The sequence below is a fragment of the Epinephelus moara genome, chromosome 5 (genome assembly GCF_006386435.1).
Source record: "Epinephelus moara isolate mb chromosome 5, YSFRI_EMoa_1.0, whole genome shotgun sequence".
Taxonomy (NCBI): Eukaryota; Metazoa; Chordata; class Actinopteri; order Perciformes; family Serranidae; genus Epinephelus; species Epinephelus moara.
In genome coordinates, this window is record NC_065510.1 from 3,611,401 (window position 1) to 3,632,145 (window position 20,745).

Sequence of the window (20,745 nt, forward strand, 5' to 3'; positions counted from 1 at the left end):
GAAACCCACGCTGACACAGGGAGAACATGTCAGAGCACCTGGAAGAAACCCACGCTGACACAGGGAGAACATGTCAGAGCACCTGGAGGAAACCCACGCTGACAAAGGAAGAACATGTCAGAGCACCTGGAGGAAACCCACGCTGACACAGGGAGAACATGTCAGACTCCACACAGAGGGGCTCCCCCACCCTGGGTTTGAACTAGGATCCCTCTTTCTGTGAGGCGACAATGCTAACCACTGCACCACTGTGCCTCCATTATTTTGACAGCTAAACCACTATTATCAAGCCACAGTAGCGTCACGCTTTGCGTTTCTGCGCTCTAGGCACTTGGTGTTTAGCTGGAGCGCTCTGAACTGGGACTTCAACTCGGAAAAGTGTCCCACGTCATCTCCGCTTTTTCCCCATTGTGCAATGGGATGATTTGAGAGCCAGGCCTTCTGTGGTGGTCACGACATCAAGTTAACGGTTTGTAATAATGGAGGAGAAACTGGTGGTAGCGCTTGTTATACCCAGAGCTATACGGTATGGGTGGGTGCAGGTTTTAAAACGTGGACACTTGCAGGACTCTGATGTCAGCTGTGTTGCACCTGATACACCAACATGTTTCCGTGCACCTTGATGATGCAGGAAATGTGATGTTCAGTGTGTCTGTGAAAGAGATAGTATCTCTGGGATGCTGGCGTGATAGTTGCTTTAAGGACAGGGACTCCAATCAGAGAGTAGGGCAGGGAGCGTTCAATCCAAAAACTTTAATGATCACAGTGGGCAATTACAGGTCAGGAATGAGCACAAGGTATTGTGGATACAGGTGAGGGTGTGTGTGTGGTACTAAAGGAAACAGAAGAAATAAAATATAGTATCAATCTTCAATGACATATTATTTTATATAAATCAAAAACATATTATTATTCCTCTTAAATAATTAACCAAAAATGGACTGTTCAATCTGCATCTAAACACCCTGGTTTACACACTAAATTAACTGGACATACATTGCACCTCAATTACTGGCCATAATGAATGATTCTGTGGTCAACAGTGCCCTCTATTGGCAAAATGGCGTCACTGCAGTACTAGAAACAGCCACATGGCGAAATACCGCTAAAATAATGAGGACATGTGCTTATGTGCACAATTATCAAAGAATCAACAAGTTACCAAACCCCATAGGCACATTCATCATGTATGACACTCATAAGATCAAAATATAAAGGCAAATAGGCTATATTAGCAAGAAATATGTTACCCTGTCCACATGCTCTGAACCATGTACCAAGAAAATGATGCATTAAACCCAGAAACAACAGAAAGCACTCAAAGAACGATAACAGGGCTGATAATACCAACAATACTGAGTGGTCTACCATTAGCAAAAGAGTTTGAGACTCACGTTTGTGCATAAACGCACACAACAGGCATCCACAGCTGCTCATCCATGGAAAATGCGCATGGGTCTAGCCTTAACGAGGTATGACATCATCAACTATGGCAAGTGCGCCAGGATCAAACTACAGCAAGTCAGAAAAACTCACAATTACAGAGGGGGCTTGAAAACACTTATAACAATGAGAACAGATAACAGTAGACTTTCTTACAGTGTCTGTGCTTACCTTTCAACCCCTGCAGGATGAAAGCTCTGCCAAAGCTCTGCCCAGTTCGGTTGTTCACCACATGTGTTAGCTGGGGCCCCCACTTCTCCACAGCAGCTGCCTGGGTAATAAAGAAGTAGGCGGGCTTCAACAACTAACCTTGAGCCGGTCAGGGGCCAGGATCAGTGTGGCTGGGTCAAGGGCATTCATTCATCGGGCTCCACCCACTGTACCCAAAGAGTCCATTAGGGGGCGGAGCCTGTGTGAGTTAGAATATATTCCCCCTCTACCAAGGGGACCTGTCATTCCTACGCCTCTTGCTGAAGCGGGTATAGAATGTCTGACGGCAGCAAGCCACCTATTTACATACTGTGAGTTCCACATGGATTCAGGTAGGCACCTCCTGATTGGCTGGCTACATTTATTTATTCAGATATCAGTGTGTGAACGTGTGCTCATGACTGGAGGAGTATTACCCAAAGAGTCCAGAAGAGGGCTCCGCCTGTGCTAATAGAACTAGAGTTACAATATCGTAACCTTTGTTGTTTGTGGTTGCCAGGTTGGGGTAAATTCGCCCGTCTGACTCGTGCGTTGACGAGCAGTAGAGGAGTTCTTCAGCAGCTCGCTCCGGCTGTCCAAAAAGGAGAGAACGTCCACAAACACTCACGGCTGGCTGAGGTGAGATCACAGCTCCTCGTGCACTACAGCAGCAACAATAATCTCTGTATGAAGATGAAACAAAAAAAAGTAAAAACAGAATTCAGAAGTGTTAAATCATCAAAACTTGAAGTCAGTTGCAGGATATTTTATTCGTGCGTCAGAAAACAGACGACACTCTCAGCAGCTGGTGGAGGAACTCGGCTGAGTTGTCCTGTGTTAGCATTTATTTTAAACTTAACAGGTTTTTTTCTTTTCATTGCTTTAATTGACCTTCAGTGTGTGGGCGTGTGTTGGCCCTGTGTTGCTTAGTGTCGCTGCCAGTTGAGCCGACAAGCTGCGGAATAATAGAAATCCTTCATGACTTGTTGTTTCACATGATAAGAAGTAAAATGTGTTAAAGGGATAGTGCACCCAAAAATGAAAATTCAGCCATTATCTACTCACCCATATGCCGAGGGAGGCTCAGGTGAAGTTTTAGAGTCCTCACATCACTTGCAGAGATCCAAGGGGAGAGGAGGTAGCAACACAACTCCACCTAATGGAGGCTGACGGCGCCCCAGATTCAAACGTCCAAAAACACATAATTGAAACCACAAAATATCTCCATACTGCTCGTCCGTAGTGATCCAAGTGTCCTGAAGCCCCGACATAAAAAGTTGTTTGGAAAAACCTAGTTTGAACTCTGTTTTTAGCCTCAGCCTGAGTGCGTTTAGATGGACAGTTTAATTCCCTTTTCATTCAGAATGAAAGTTCATTCCTATTAAAAGTGATCTTGTAAACACCTAATTCAGAATGAAAATGGCCAATGCCATTGAAAATTCAATCCGATGTAAGGGGCTGGAATATTCCGTTTCTAATTCCAAATGAAAGAATTTCTTGCACTTGTATACACTCATTCCTCTTTAAGTTCATTCCGGTCTTTCTGCACATGCTCGTTTCCTTGCCCTTCTCGCGCGATGACGTATATAGCGCACATAGCAACGGGCTGAGATAGAGCAGTCGGACTCGTTGCATCACCGGTTTCCATTCTCCACAGCACGGTCTTCTATCTCCCTTCTTCGACCTTCTACCTCCCTTCTCCTCCTCAAGAGACGAAGCATTAGCAGAACAAGGTTGTTGTCGTACTGCTGCTTCAAGAATATAAGCAAAACAAGCCCGAAAAAGGCACTAAGAACGGCGTCGTCAAGCATCTTGTTATCCGGAGCGAGGACTACAGTGTTTTCTTCCGGTAAACATAAACACGTAACATCCGCCCCGCCCCCTATCCAATCAGAAACCTTCCCTGCCCCAAACTTTGTGCAGACCCGAATACAGGCGATTAAAAGGCGATTAAACTGATCTCTGTGTAAACCCTCATTCAGAATGAATATTTCTCATGTAAACTACCTGGAAAGACTTTAATTCAGAATGATTTCATTCAGATTCATTTCATTCTGAATGAGAAGCCATCATGTAACCACACCCATTGTAGCCTTTAGCTCTAACTGCCTCTCTGTGCACCGCGCTCATGTGAGACCGTGAGACATGGGCACCACCTTCATGTGTGTTCACGTGCTTTCACTGGTCTCGCTCACACATGAGCACAGTCCACAGAGGCAGTCAGAGCTACAGGCTACAATGAGGCTAAAAACAGAGTTCAAATGAGGTTTTTCCAGACAACTTTTTATGTCGGGGCTTCAGGACACTTGGATCACTACGGACGAGCAGTATGGAGATATTTTGTGGTTTCAATTATGTGTTTTTGGACGTTTGAATCTGGGGCGCCGTCAGCCTCCATTAGGTGGAGTTGTGTTGCTACCTCCTCTCCCCTTGGATCTCTGCAAGTGATGTGAGGACTCAGGCTCCACCTGAGCCTCCCTCGGCATATGGGTGAGTAGATAATGGCTGAATTTACATTTTTGGGTGCACTATCCCTTTAAGTGCACTTTATAAACAGCAGCACCCTGCTGGCAGGCGTCATGTTGCTGAGAAGTTCTTCAGCTGTAATTAACTGTGACTAATCTTTCCATTAACTTCACAGAGAAAATTATTACTCTTGGCACTAATGAAGAAATCTGTTGTCACTGTTTGGACGCTTGTCATATTAAGATATTTTATTTTTAAAGTGCTTCATGAGCGACAAGTTATTATCACTTATTTCACACACACTGAAAAAAATGAGAATTTGGATGAAAGTAAAAAAATTAAACTGACATGTTACATCTATTTTTCTTTAGTTTTGTCCCAAATAAAAAAGTTCCTTTTGAACAAATTAAATATATCAAGTATTATTAAATCAAAAAATCTTAATTAAACCAATGCGCATTTTTTCATATACACTCAGCAGCCACTTTATTAGGTACACCTGTTCAACTGCTTGTAAACACATATAGCTAATCAGACAATCAGGTGTCAGCAGCTCATTAACATTTAGTCATGTAGACATGGTGAAGACGAGCTGCTGAAGTTCAAACGGAGCATCAGAATGATGAAGAAAGGTGATTGAAGTGACTTTGAACGTGGCATGGTTGTTGGTGCCAGACGGGCTGGTCTGAGTATTTACTGGGATTTTCAGCACAACCATCTCTAGGGTTTACAGAGGATGGTCCCAAAAAGAGAAAATATCCAGTGAGCCAAAATGCCTTGTTGATGCCAGAGGTCAGAGGAGAATGGCCAGACTGGTTCAAGATGATAGAAAGGCAACAGGAAGTCAAATAAGCACTGGTTCCAACCAAGGTGTGCAGAAGACCATCTCTGAAGCAACAACACCTTGTCCAACCTTGAAGCAGATGGGCTACAGCAGCAGAAGACCACACCAGGTGCCACTCCTGTCAGCTAACAACAGGAAACTGAGGCTACAATTCACACGGGTTTTCTCACCAAAACTGGACAATAGAAGATTGGAAAAACCACATTCAGATGGAAGCATGGATCCATCCTGCCTTGTATCAACGCTTCAGGCTGCTGCTGGTGGTGTAATGGTGTGGGGGAGATTTTCTTAGTACCAACTGAGCATGGTTTAAACACCACAGCCTACCTGAGTATTGTTGCTGACCGTGTCCATCCCTTTATGACCACAGTGTACCCATCTTCTGATGGCTACTTCCAGCAGGATAACGCACCATGTCACAAAGCTCACATCATCTCAAACATGACAATGAGTTCACTGTACTCCAATGGCCTCCACAGTCACCAGATCTCAGTCCAATAGAGCACCTTTGGGATGTGCTGGAACGGGAGATTCTCATCATGGATCAACTGTGTGATGTCATCATGTCAATATGGACCAACATCTCTGAGTAATGTTTCAGCACCTTGTTGAGTCTGTGACACCAAGAATTAAAAAGGGGTCCAATCTGGTACCAGCAAGGTGTACCTAATAAAGTGGCCACTGAGTGTGATTGAATCTTGATTTCTATTTGCAAGAATTGTTCCGCTTTGCATCAACTTGTATTTTTAGCCTGGCTCGTGCTGGCTTTTGAGTCGTGAAAATATTTGTCCAGTCGTCCAAACGTAGTCTCACACACACCTCTGTCCAAGTGAGGAGCAAAACTTTGGTAACGTAAACACACAGGTTCTCTCTGGTTTGCTGACAGCACCTGGGGGGCAGGCCTGGTTTAAATGAAGTTTATGTTTAAAATAAGTTTTCTACCTTCAGTACCAATCCCAACATCATGCTTTGGGCTGGATTAAAATAATTGATTCATCCAGTTCAAATCGATCTTCATTTGAATGACTCGATTTCGATTCAGAAAGTCCAAGATTGATCTTTTGATACACGCTTTTTCCCACAGATGTGTGAAACTTTAATCCTGTTAATCTCGCCGGTAATAAACGGGCTACCATTCTAAATTATTAACGACCATAGTCTCGAGAAGCTCTTTTACCTGTAACTGTTAGCTCACTGTTTTAATGCTTTGGTGTGAGTTATCATCGTGCTGCAGCAGCTGCTCCTCCTGCCGTCTGAGTGTCAGGCTGCTGCGCCACTTGTATGCACACACACACACACACACACACACACACACACACACAAACATGGAGTAGAGATGCTGTGGTGCAGACAGGAAGTGAAGATAACTTGAGCGTGCGTCGGCTGCAGAGGATACTCCTCCTCCCTAAGGCTGAGCGGACTCACACAGGAGACAACGAAATTAAATCAAAGATCAGTCACATTTTCATCAGCTGTCGAGTTTATTTTCTTTGCTGATTGAACGGCTGGTTTCAGAGCTGCAGTGTGGAGTTTATTAGGGTTCAAACCCGAAGAGTTTTAACCCTGTTGTTTTTGCTCTGACTTTATTTTTTTTTCTTCAGAAAGGTTTTCACAAATTACATCAGAGACGAATAAAATTTTCACCAATGATTGGAAGTTGTGCAAATGCTGTTCAGGAAACATGACGCCTGTTCATTCAGGACAGAATGTTTAACAACATGTGCACATAAGAATGAAAAATGTGGAAAGTCTTAGGCGATCAGACCCCATAGACATTTTATGATTTAAGGAGGGTGATGGATCCATTGTCGAAAAGGGTCACTGTGAAATTTTCCACCATTTTGATTTTTTTCTTTCTTTTTGAAAAACACATTTTTGACATTTCCTCCAAAGCCGTAGGTCTGATTTGTACCAACCTTTCTGTTGGTCATCATCCGCTCAAGCTCATCAATAGTTGTCAAAAGCTGGTTGATATCTCATTGCTTTCTGCAGATACTGACCAATGAACTCTAGATGGGGGCGTGGCTTAACACATAACTCAACAACCTTTGGGACAATCATCACAAACCTCGCAAGCAATGTCTTAACACATACAAGGAACATATCCATAAAGTTTCATTCAAATTGACCACTAGGGGCAGCACAAATACAAAAAATGGACATGTGATAACACAAATCAGATTATAAACAGAAATTGATTTTCCAATCTTTACAGAACCTACAGGATATGTTAGATAATAATGATGAACCATCTGTGATAAATTATTTTGAAATAAGTCAATAGGGGGCGCCACCAGTTGCAAACAAGTGCAACAAGCTTTTGCAAAGTTTGGCCATAAATCAATGAGGGTTTGTTCAGACATTTGTTTTAACCATTAGAGCATGTCCCCAAAATGTTTCTGCAGTTGACCAACAGGAAGTGACAGTGCTTTCAAAGAGGGGCGTGGCTTGGTAGAGATTTAAACATAAATGAATGAGCGTTTGTCTGATTGTCATAAAACCTGTTGTTTGTCTTTAATGCAGACGCCCTAAACTGTCAAAGGTCTTGATCTTACCCAGCTTTCAATTAAGTTTCATTTAACTTCATTTTATTTTTTTATTTTTTTTACTGGAACAAATAACTGGTTTCAACACATCAAATGACATAAAACACAGAAACAAAGTAAACACAACAAATATTTAAATATTCTTCTGTAAAATAAAAATGCTATATGTCAAAGAAAAACAGAATTTATGGGGTTGTTTCAACATTTGTCTCAGGTTCTCCAGCTGGGCTCAGACATCTTGCCCCAGTACAAACAGGAAACCCCGAAGACGCCGCCGCACATCATCCTGCACTACTGCCTCTTCAAGACCACGTGGGACTGGGTCATCCTCATCCTCACCTTCTACACCGCCATCATGGTGCCCTACAATGTCTCCTTCAAAACCAAGCAAAACAACGTCACCTGGCTGGTGGTGGACAGCATCGTGGACGTCATCTTCCTCGTCGACATCGTCCTCAACTTCCACACCACCTTCGTCGGCCCGGCCGGGGAGGTCATCTCTGACCCCAAACTTATCCGCATGAACTACGTCAAGACCTGGTTCGTCATCGACCTGCTGTCCTGCCTGCCTTATGATGTCATCAACGCTTTTGAGAACGTCGACGAGGTCAGTGGATTTTTATTCACCTTAAACAGCAGCCGACCGACAGTGTGTGTCACTGTGTCCCGTTTTATTGTCAGCTCAGACGCTCATACGAGAGAAAGACAGACAGAGGAAGAAACACTTTATTAATCCCTGAGGGGAAATTTAGTTTTTCTCACTCTGTCGTCATACAGGCACACAAGCCCGAAATACACACACACAAATACACACACATGCACAAGCAGGACCTATTCATGCCTTAAATGGAGAGATGTCAGACTGAGCGGGCTGCCATGGACAGGAGTGTTCACAGCCTTGGTCCGTACGGGGACTTGGGCCGGCGACCCTCTGGTTCCCAAGCTAAGTCCCCCTGGACTGAGCTTCAGCCGCTCCGCTAGGACTGGGCGATATGGCAAAAAATATTATCATGATAATTTTCTCTTTATTGATCGATATCGATATTTATCACGGTATTTAATCTGATGGTGCTGCGAGTTTGAAAAGTATCTTGATGACGTCTGACATCTGAAGAGACCAAATGATTTTCCAGCTTCCTGCAGCGCTCATCGTAAAGCTGCGACAGAGCAGTGTGAGAAACACATTTCCTGCCTGGGAGCTCGTACCTGCAGCCTCGCACTTTGATTAGTTTCTTGAACCCATCTTTCTCCACGGTGCTCATGGCCGTCATGTCTCTGGCTAGAAAGTATGACACTGCGTCTGTTATGTCTCTGCTCCTTTGCCATCCCCTCTCATACGGGGTTACGGCGGCAAAACAGGACACAACTGATTGGTGTTTAAGGTGCCGCCCCGCTGGCCCCGCCCACAGCAGCAGAAGTGCTCGGCCGTTGAACACTTGTTGGTGGACTTACTACAGTTTGGGCAGATTTTCATGCTCTCAGTGTCGTCGCTGGGACGCCACCTTTTAGGTGATGGAAAAGGTTTGTTGTGTTTCCTGTCCTGGTTGGCCCCAACCAACGACATATTTTACAGCCCGTCTTTGTCCGTGTGTCGTCACCTTTCAAGACGCCAAACCACTTCCAAATTATTGACGTGGCCTTTTTTATCCACAGTTTCGTCTGTTTTTGAGGATAACTCGAGTTCTTCTTCGGCGTCAGCGCCACTTCGCTCCTCACTTCCTCTCATTTTCACCTCTTTTCTTCATGTCCACGCTACTTTCACTTCCTCCTCACCTCAGCACGAACGAATGGGCGTGTACAATGACGCTAATGACCCCAACACTGCAGACTGACTGACAGCTGTCTGTTACCTTCTGCTGCATGACACGCTGTTCTGATCCATCTGTGTCGGTCCATATCCAGTAAAAATGACTGCAGTTCATCATCATCATCATCATCGACATACGTTTTACTGTGATCCCGTATCGCCAAGCTGTACGCCCTGTCTTGTGATTTGGTGCCCAACAACAAACGCATTGTAAAGACATAATATCAATTATAAAATTTGACAGTATAAAAAAAAATGTAGAAATATGTTTTGTTTTTTAACAAAATATTTATTCAAATTTGTATTAAACATTGCCACTATGTCAGGAAATAGAAAGAAAAAAGCCTATCAACAGTTCAACAAAACAAAAATACAAATTATAAGTCATGTGCATCTGCTTCTACAGAGATGAATCCAGAGTGTTCTGTACTTTAGAGGAAGCTTCTGATGTGTTTCTCAGAGCTGTGGCTGGTGTGACTCTCCCTAAGGCTGTGTTCACACCTGCCCTGTTTGGTTCAGTTCACTCGAGCTCAAGTTCATTTGCTCCCTCAGTGCGGTTCGTTTGTGCAGGTGTGAACACAGCAAAACAACCAGACCGAGACCTTCTTGAAGAGGTGGTCTCAGTCCGGTTCCAAAAGAACTCTGGTGCGGTTGGTTTGTGGTGAGAAGGTGTTCCGACCTGGATGTGAAGCAACTGCAGTCACATGACACATTGTTTGGGTTAAACATGAGCATGTTACAGTCCTGGAGGATTATTAATGTGCACCTCCTCCTGTACTGCCTTAATATGCACATTCAGCACATCCAATGCATCAAAACATTGTTTTCTAGTTGGAGCCGCGCCTCGTTTTCAAACTGTATGGTTTGACTAAAATGAACAATGACAGCAATATAGTCCACGATGAGCAGCGCTAAAATCAACCTGCGTAGTTGTCCCTCCATTGTGACATTAGAAAGTGTCACATTTATCTTGCAAGTGTACTCTTCTTCAACGTTTGCTTTACTTCCTGGATTCGGTCTGTTGTAGTAAGGCCTTTTCTCCGTTCTCAACGTTCTCTCTGCTGTTTCAGACTGAAATGAGTTAGTTAGTAAAGTGTGTGTCCTGAGTGGTGCAGCCACAGTCCGTCCAGCTGAGGCATGAAATTAAAGAGGATGCAGCGTGACTGCAGGAGTCTAATCAACATGATGGAGTGGACTGTTTTACATTCGGCCAGTGACCTCACAGCATGTAATGAGGTGCAGAGAGGAAGGTCATGACTGAGCACCGCTCAACTGCTGACATGTGCAATAATGTAAAAACCTCCCGCAGAGCAGCGAGAATATTTTTTCCATCAGTCCGAACAGTCACGTGTCTCTGGACTGACATGTTACTGCTGGTGGATTCAGAGCCGATGAGTCAGAGCGGAGACTCTCTGCTGTTCAACATGAAGACCGCTGCACGCTCTGAAGTGTGCTCGTCTCATGTCCAAATATAAGTAAAGGGCCAGTTCACTCAAACAAATAGTTTTTCTCCAGTGATGATGAAAAACTGCCTTAATTCCCAGATATCTGGGAGGAAACCAACTCTGTGGAAGTGTGAGGTGAACTGGATCAGAGCATGAACGCAGAGCTCTGATATCGTCCGTTAGAACAGTTTCAGCTCAGTCACAACAGAATTTAATGAGGTTAAGTGTTAATGAAGTGTCAGATCTCAGCTCAAGTTGACATCTTCAGACATCTCATTTTATCTGACCGACAGTCAGTTAACTCTCACAGAGAGAAGCTGGAGCTGCCGACGTTTCCTTTGTTGCTTTAAACTCTGCAGAAATTAGTGGTTAATATTTCTGAAAACAACATTCAGACGTGGCTCCGCCTCCCTACGCTGCACGTTCTTGTACTACTGAAGGAACGTTACATTTATATTAGTAAAAAGGCAGATACAGGGGGCAGGGGGGGCGTGACACCAGAAACGTTAAAACACAGTAAAAGAAGAACACCCAGGCAGAGGGCGGAGTCTCTGCAGAGAAATACACCGCCACACACTGAGGGTGGGTCACAACCGTGATCGCTACCGTGACATCACCCAGTTGTTTATGGTCTCCTGTTCTGAAGCCTCAAGTTCAGCATATCGGCCATCGCCATCTTTGGGGGGTTTTTTGGAGCCAGAAGTGACCATATTTAGGCGAAAGGGTGGAGCCATGAAGGAGCGAGGGGTGGATCTGACTGAGAAGCCCATTTTACATGGAGGTGGCGCTATAGAGCCGCTAGGAGGTCCCTTCCTTATAGCCTGGTGAGACCATCCTGTATCAGTCTGGACTCTGTGCCGCCACAAACACTGTCAGTGGGCGGGAGTATTCGCCTTGACAGACAAATGCAGTGTAACAAAACACCAGGAGTACAGCTGCGGCCTGTATTTCAGGTCATCAACTTCAATGAAGTCCCTGATTGGCCCCGATTGGATTTTAATTTCTGGACACAAGGCAGAGCGACTGAGTCCAGACTGACACAGAATGTTGAGTTCACGTCATCATGACGGTCTTACCAGGCTGTCTTCTTTACGCCGCCTTTACGTTTTTACACAGAACCAAATGAAGTCGCTTCATGAGCTCCCATGTGCGATTTTAAACAGCATGCCGACATCGTGGAAGCAAAAGAGGCATGACGAGTAAAACAGCAGCATTGACCTCAAGTGTGACATATAACACACGTGTCAGCTGCTCTTTATAAACAATAACAATGACATCACATGTCAAAAACAATCATTTAGCGTCCCTGTTATATGGCGGCTGATCTCGTCCTCTGCTCTGAGGGTAAGGAGCTCCTGGACCTTTGAGTTAGCTGCTATCTGCTAACAGCTGCTTTTTAAACCTTAAATCCATCGGAAGGTCGTGTCGTCAAAACCTCACATCCGTCCCATCCACAGTCCCGTCCTGCTGGTCTCGCCTTTTTTCACAGACACCTCTTTGGTGCTGACACTGCCTCCATTGTTACTAAAACTATGTCCCTCCATTCAGTGTGTGTAGTTTTTATAAAGAACGGCAAGGCAAAATAATGGCGTGAAATTCCCGCCTTGAAGAGGCAGTGTAAAAAAAAAAAGACTGTAGTGACGTCTCGCAGGCAGCCTGTCACTCAAAGAGGCCCCGCCCTTAATGACGCGTAACTTTAAGCCTTAATAACATGTAAACAGAAAAATTATAATTATGAAAATTCAGCTCTGCACAGTTGTCATGAATGTTGAAATAAATTAGAGACCAAAATATGTTTGTTTCTGCTGCGTTCCCACGGTCATGGAGAACCTGGAAAAGACGTGGAATTCCACATTCTCATTTTCCAGTGTTGGAAAAGTCATGGAATCAGTAAAAGTCAGAGAATTTTGTTGTTTGAAATAAAATGAACTCTTACAGTAATGTTCTGGGGAAAACCTATCATCGCTCCTATTATTATTATTATTATTATTATTATTATTATTATTATTATCTCAGTCACTGTGTGTGTTCATGTTCCAGCTGAACTGTTACTGTAGTGACGTACAAACTGTCACCAGGTGGGCGGAGTTACATTTGAAGTACCACATGCAAACATACAAGTCACTGAATCCTCCACAAGAAGTTCCTGCAAATGTTTCACAATAAAAGCCTTTTTAGAAAATGAAGGGATTCTCTTAGCTGAAATGATGAGGGGCTTTTAATTTGAAACAGAAACAGGAAGTGTTGAGTTTGATTAAACTAAACCAGAGTGATAAATGGTGTGGTGTGTTTGAGATGCAGCTGGTAGCCTCTGCAGCTGTGCTGAGTAAAGGCCCAGACACTATCTGTGAGTTTGATTCCTTTATATCCTCCATTATGAAGAAAGAACATTCTTTGCTAGCTTGATGCTAATGGCAGTACTCAGCGGGTTGATAAAGTGCCTCTGCTGTTTCCTTTTTACTCTGTGTGCTAACGTCCCCACAGGAAATATCTCAAAGGCTGGGCTGTTGTTGTCCTACAGTTTCCATGGCAACAGATCGCTCTGTGTTCCTATTGGTCAAAGTGACGGCTGTGACGGGAGAAGAAAATCAAACATGTAAAATGAAATGAACATTTTATTATGGGTCCTTGAAAAGTCAAGTGAAAGTTTTGAAACGTTGTCCATGAAAATGTGAACCCTGTGTCAAGTTAACATGGGGGTCTATGGGGACTGACTCGCTCTTGGAGCCAGCCTCAAGTGGACATTACAAGAACTGCAGTTTTTGGCACTTGAGTGTTCAGAGCCGTTTGGTCAAGACATTGTTTTTTACTAAAATCCTGCAGCGTATACATTTTAAGAATGACGTAAAGCTCCATGTTAAGTTTCTGTTTTCATTCAGTGTGAGAAGAAGTGAGAGCAGAGGAGGAGGAGAAGTGAGGAAAGGAGAGGAAATACTGAGGAATTTTCCTTTTGATAGTTACGGTGCGGTCCAGAGCTGACAGGATATGATGCGTCACATCATGTAAAAACTAAACTCAGTGATGGTGTTGTTAATAACTTCTGTCACCGTCCTGATCAGGTGGTTTGATCATTATGTTCCAACTGTTTGACAAACTGACATCATAAAACCTTGTTTATCGAGTTGTGATCAAAATAAAACCCAGAGCTGACCGTCGTCATCACAGAATCATTATCAAAGCAGGAACACAGAGCTTTTTATAACAGTCATCACAGGAAAAACAAACGAGGAGAAATGAAACCGTGTCCTGTGTGGGCTTCCGTAGAGAAGAGAAAAACAAAGTTGTTGAGTGAAGGGAGATGAAGTGTCCCGGGATTTAACCCCTCGCTTCAGCCCATCAGGGTGGAATCAACCTTTTCATTCTGCCATCGGTCACGGCATCGACGCTCCGCACTGTCTCTCAGCTCCTGCTGTGAAAGCTGCTGATGGAGCAGCAGTGCATTGTGAGAGTTTCCCCAGTGAGGAAACAGTGTTGTTGGTGAGAGGAGCTGGAGAGGCGGCTGAGTGGGCTGATGAGAGGCTGTGGTGACAGACGAGTCAAACGTGGAGAGGATGTGTGTCTGTAGGAGACAGAGTGGCTGTTTCATACATGTTTCATACATGTTTCATACAGACTTTATCCATCCCACTTTAAAAGCTCTGATGGAGAGTGGTGGAGGGGGATTTAAAAGCAGGTGATGAAAACAACCGCTGACCTCAGTCAGAACCAGTCATGTTACATAACGTCACTCATACATGTGGCTTTATACTCTGACCTCTTAGCAGCGTTGGGGAAGTACTCAGGTCTGCAGTTTCAAATGAGTGAATCTGTAGGTGGAGAGCGCAGAGCTGGAGTCATCTGTGTAACCACCAGCAACAACCGAAAAATATCATGTTTAATTTCAAATTTAAGGACTCTTTAAAGTCCAGTTCAGACCAAAGATTCACAACGAGAACTTTGCAGAGAAAAGTGTCAGCGGTGTGAACTGTCTGAGCTGGACTCAAGCCGGCTGATGGTGTCACCTGACACTCAGCTGGTCAAATGGCCGGCGGCTGGTTTTAAAGCACGTCACCTGTTTCAACAGCCAATCAGCTTGTAGTCAGCTGGACAAGTCAAAATGACCACAGATGGCGTGTTGATAGTGTATCACTATCCTCATTCAGATTTTAAGAAGCTACAAATTATATTCAGCCACAAAATAAGTCTGAAAAGCTGCAAATCAGATCAGAAGCACAGAGAGTTGTTGACTAGAGACGATACGCCGTCTCATGGCGGTCACTTCCTGTCGACGTTACAGATCAGAAGCACAGAGAGTTGTTGGCTAGAGACGATACGCCGTCTCATGGCGGTCACTTCCTGTCGACGTTACAGATCAGAAGCACAGAGAGTCACTGGCTAGAGACGATACGCCGTCTCATGGTGGTCACTTCCTGTGAACCGGCAGGTTTTAACAACGTTACAGAACAGAGCGATGACAGTAGTTGTTTGTTTCAACTCGTCTCGTCATGAATCTTTGGTCAGAACTGGACTTTAGCCAACCAAAGAAAATCTTATCCGACTTAAATTCTACCTTGTCTTCACCCAGTCGACTGGTTCTCTCTGAATCAACGGTATCTGCCAGAGGTCACTAAGTGAACTGCACCTAGTAGTGTCGTGTGCAACCAGCGGTGTCAGCGCTTTTCTTTATGACTCGCTGGGATGAAGTGTTCCCCAGCGCCCCGCCAATGCTTTTTTGCTGAAGGAAAATGCGGTGTGGACACAGGCTTTAAAGCACTTGGAGCAGCCACACAAAAAAGGCGTTTCGCTCTGAAAAAAGACGCTCGCCGTAGCGCTTTTTCTCCAGGCTGCCACATCCGGCCACATACACTCACTCCTCATCAGATGCCGGCACTGAGCAAAATAAACGCTATGTGGACACAGGGTCTAATAGTCAAAAGAAGAATACTCTGAGTGCTGCAGGTCAGTTCTTTCATGACTCACAGTAGACCTGTACCTGACTCAGAATGTCAGTCTAATCAGATTTGGCTGTTTAATACGGATATTAAGTCATTTTATTTTTTTCATATAAAGTTTTAAAGTTTGAACAGGGCTCAGCAGGACGTCCAGTGTGACAGTGACAGTCATGTAATATAGGAAACAAGCTAACGACACTAACGATGGATCGAAATGAACAACAAACAAAAGCCAGAGACTGTGTTGTATTAAATATCTGTGAGCTGTAAATTCATCACCTCCAAGCAGAAGAGAGAAGATCATGTTATTTTGGAGCCTGAAGGCAGAGTCCTGCACGGGTCATAAAGTCCTGCGACCCGGCCCACACCCGTGATCAAACCCCCCCCAGGCTCCAGTCCTTCACATGAAGCTGGTTCTCCGTTCTTGAATTGGACGTCTCTTTGACTGGATGGTGAAAACATTCAATCACTGCCAGGTTAGGAAACATGTTAGCATGCTCCTTCCACCACCATCAAACCTCCAAAGGACCCGAACTCCATGTAGGCTGCCACCTCATCCTCAGGCTGCAAAGGTTCATGGCTGGAGTCCTCCACGTCGGTGACCAATGTGACCACGGGGTCAAAGGTTACACTTGTGTCACTGACTTTCAAAATAAAAGCAACTGTCACCATATTACACAATACTGCACATCTTTTTACTTTGTTTTATACTGAAAAAAAAGAAAAAGATTTTTGTTCTCTCCTGCTGCCCACCCACGTGTAGTTCAGTTTTACCTGTGAATTTATATATTTACATATTTTTACCCGTTACGCAGCTTTTCGCAGGTTACTTGTTCTGATGGAAACTTTCTCCTCCTCTGAGCGCTCACTCTGCCGCAAAATCTGGGGACCAAAACATCTAGACTTGTAGCAATCTCAGTGGACTGAGGGGTCTCCGACTGATGGTTCCAATCTCAGACTAACTCACAGGATATGAGACGTACAGTTAGAAATCCTACAGCCGTTTCAGACCAGTTAGAACGCTGCCTCGATCAATAAATCCACCAGATGACCAACCAACTGATCAACCAGTCAGTCGATCAATAAACTGAACCCAGAGCAAAAGAGGACTGTGGATAGTTAGACAGGAACTGATGAGATTTAATCACCACACAGAGATTCTTTAAAAGGACTCTGTGTGTGTGTGTGTGTGTGTGTGTGTGTGTGTGTGTGTGTGTGTGTGTGTGTGCGCAGCATTTTCAGTCAATAAAAGCATTTACAAAATAAAAGCATCAATAAAAGTTTCCACTCTACAGAGAGGTCTGTGTCACAGTTCAGGATTTAAAACGTGTCTCTGTCAGATCACACTTTCATTACTTTGTTCAATGTCACATATTTTGGGAAGATTTGGTTCGTATCGTCCTGCTGTCGTGTTCCAGGGACAAACAATCTCTGCGTCGTTGGCGCTCTTAGCTTGAAAATAATAATGTGAATAATCTTTTCTTCATTTTCTCTTGTGTGTTCTTCGTCTCCTTTTCTCCATCTGTCCCTCTTCCTCCTCCTCTTCCTCTGCAGGGGATCAGCAGTCTCTTCAGCTCTCTCAAAGTGGTCCGCCTGCTGCGTTTGGGTCGGGTCGCCAGGAAGCTGGACCACTACATCGAGTACGGTGCCGCCGTGCTGGTTTTACTGGTGTGCGTGTTCGGCCTGGCGGCCCACTGGCTGGCCTGCATCTGGTACAGCATCGGAGACTACGAGGTGATCGACGAGGACACCAACAGTGTGAGGATGGACAGCTGGCTGTTCCTGCTGGGGGAGACGGTGGGGACGCCGTACAGGTTCAACGCCTCGGGCTCTGGCCGCTGGGAGGGCGGGCCTAGCAAAGACTCGGTCTACATCACCTCGCTGTACTTCACCATGACCAGTCTGACCAGCATCGGCTTCGGGAACATCGCACCAAACACGGACGGAGAGAAGATCTTCGCCGTGGCCATGATGATGATCGGATGTGAGTCATTTCCCTTCATAGTTATTGTTCCGTGCCAGATTAGAAAATATTCAGTCATGTGCAGATGAGATAGTTTTCATTTTATTTATTTTATTTGCACAGAAAAGAAGTAGAATGAATTTACAGGATTGTGCTGCTGTTACACTGGACGAAGAAGACATAAAGAAGTGGTGCAACTTTTATTTTCTTCAAACTGTGCTGCGAAGCAAACTGTGCTCCTGTGATATCTGCACGTATTTAAACAAGGTGGTATGAATATACACTGCTCAACAAAATGAAGGGACCAGATCATCACTGACCCGCCGCCAAACCAGTCATGCTGTATGATGTCACAGGCAGCGTAACGTTCACCACGGCGTCTCCAGACTCTTTCACGCCTGTCACATGTGCTCAGTGTTTGTTTCTGACAGTGTGGTCAGAAACATGCACACCAGTAGCCTGCTGGAGGTCATGTTGTAGGGCTCTGGCAGTGCTCCTCCTGTTCCTCCTCACACAAAGGAGCAGATAGCGGTCCTGCTGCTGGGTTGATGCCCTTCTACGGCCCTGTCCAGCTCTCCTGGTGTAACGGCCGGTCTCCTGGTGTCTGGTATCAACCTGATTGGGCTGCAGGTACGGCCTCATGCTACCAGTAGTGCCAAGGACACTAGCAGAAGACCAAACTAGAGAAGAATCAGTCAGGAAGGATCAGTGTTGGGCTCCTTACTCTAAAACTGTATTATGTTACTCTACTCGTTATATTATTTTTCTGTTTCACCACATCAAACTGGTAATTGTGTATCCCGTGAGAATTCAGATATGTCTGTGTGAATGTCAGGGTGATTGCTGGTAAGTGTAGCTGAGGATAGATGGCCTGCAAAGTATTTTTTTTTTTTTTTTTTTTTACTATTCTTCTGTTACCTGTGAGCAGTATTTCCCAGAGATCTGTCTGACAGACGGAGAGTCACTCATGGAGCAACATTTCATCCAGCACATATCCAACCGCCAGCTTCATCACTTCGCTGTGTCTGCAGCTGTCCACCAGTAAAACCCAGTTTGGGTTGTTTAGCCAGTGCAGAGCTACAGCTGACCTCTGCTGCAGAGGAGGGCTCACCTTTGGTGGGGTGTATTTCCTGGAGCCCTATGTTGTTGTGTTGTCAGTTGTAGTAGCCGAGGTGTTTCAGATCGGAGGTTTGATGACATGTTTTTCACAGTTGTTCCTGTCGTCCTCCCTCCTGACAAAATCAAAGTAACGGGAATATTTCCAGCTGCTGAGGTAAAAAGCGTGTCCATCTTCATAATTAGCTCGCTGCTTTGTGACGGGACTGCACAGCGAGACGATTGCAAAAATGAATCCGCTGATGTGATGTTGTATTTCAAGTCAGCAGAGACGTTAAGATCAGTTGTTTGGTTTTGGGGTAACTGACATTTTATTAGTAATTAGTTACACTAGTTACTGGGAAAAGTAATAGTATTACTGTAAACTGTCTGTGGACACCACATGTAAAACATTGTTCCTGTTGTCTCTTTGATTTGACCCAAAGCAGCTGAAAGTGATTCACAATCACTGGACTGATCTCCCTGAAGTTTGACTGACTTCCTGTTACACTGTGACCATTAAGTGTTCCCTTCAGTTTCGTCAGCAGTGTATTTGGTGCAGAATTGGCCTCTTTCTATGCAAATGAGCCTCGCTGCAAAATCACAAAGATCAGCAGTGACAGCAGCACACTGTCACAGTGAAACTATCAGTGTCCTCAGAGATGTGTTGGGAAGTGAAGCACATTGCTGTGGGTGTGACGCCCAGACATTTACATGTTTTAGAGAAAAAACCTCGTAGCTTTCCTCTTCTCTCTGTCAGTGTTCTGTCTGCTGTGTTCTTGGCACAAAGGCCACATGGATGACAACAACCAGCTGCAAAACTTCATTGACATATTTGTGCTGTAACATCATTAGTACAGCGTCTTTTGTGAATGAGGCCTTGAGACGCGCAGGTAGTCGCAGCAAGAGATGCACAGTTCATGGTGCTTTCAGTGGCTGCCATCCATTCTCTGTGAAACCAACCGTCAGTGTAGAAACAATCAGGAAGCAGCTTCTCACTTTCAGCCGACAAACGTCAGCGGCAGCAGCTCGGATCAGCTGACACTGAGTAACGCTGATTCTGGGAGTAACTTGATAACAGGCCAAAATTAAACCTGTCGGGCTGAAGAGCTCCTCACAGGCCCAGATTGTCTGTGAGGAGAGAAGCTCTACTCTGTGTCACCGCCGCACGACCACAGATCCAGCAGAGTGAGACGTCCTCTCGTTAGTGGATCGCATCACATTGGTTGGAGTTGCACTTTAAAGTTTTCTTAATATCAGATCAAGTTTTGAAGCGGGACCTTCAGTCGAGTCGTCACACACTCAGACAAGAACAAACTGATTCAGGTTCGTTCATAAATCACACAGACGCTGTTTAACTTAATCCACTGTCTCCATGGAAACGTGTACAAACGAAAAACTGTCACTGTCACAGTTCAAACCTTCACACCTCATCACACAGAAGGAAACTTGTGTTTCAGACTGACTTTACATGAACGACCCTTCATCCCGTCTTTTCTCTGCTAACTGAACATGACTTCCCACAATCCCTCTGTACATAAACAGAAAGGAGTCAGACAGGCCTGTCAATAATTTATTGATGGTTGACTCAGTGGTCCGACGCAAATTTAGAGATTCACAGCTCAGACGCTGCACGTCAGGGCTGTCACTTTTTTAGGTTTCACCAGGGTTCATAAGATTCCTGGAAAAGTTTTGAATATATATGTGGTTTTGGTCGCTGTAGATCACCAGTTTCAGCATGATACGATATCATATTATATTACAGCTGTTAGCCGCTGTTAGTGGTGCTGCTACTACAAAGTCCCACTGTTTGAGTGGAACACTGCATCACTGCAGCGTCACTAACAGCAGCTAACAGCGGCGCAGTGATGCGGGGAGAAGGATGAGGTGTGTGAGGTTGAGCCACTCATCAGTTGTCAAAAGACAAGTCGTAATTGGTTTGTTTCAATTTACACCCGCCCCAACAGTCCACGTTGTAAACACAGCCAGCATGGTGAGGAGGGGGTTTGTCAACTC

General features: G+C 44.7%; 1 protein-coding gene across 4 annotated transcripts in view; it reads left to right on the plus strand.

Annotated features, from left to right (window-relative positions):
- Positions 1-20,745, plus strand: part of kcnh1b (potassium voltage-gated channel, subfamily H (eag-related), member 1b) — a 128,037-nt gene that overhangs the window by 23,817 nt on the left and 83,475 nt on the right. For 3 of the 4 annotated variants that reach the window (XM_050043707.1, XM_050043704.1, XM_050043705.1), the window contains 3 exons: positions 2,153-2,271; positions 7,703-8,095; positions 17,226-17,655. In XM_050043707.1, the coding sequence (XP_049899664.1) occupies positions 2,153-2,271; positions 7,703-8,095; positions 17,226-17,655 (942 nt within the window). The remainder of the gene's footprint in view (positions 1-2,152; positions 2,272-7,702; positions 8,096-17,225; positions 17,656-20,745) is intronic. The other variant, XM_050043706.1, reaches the window with a different exon arrangement.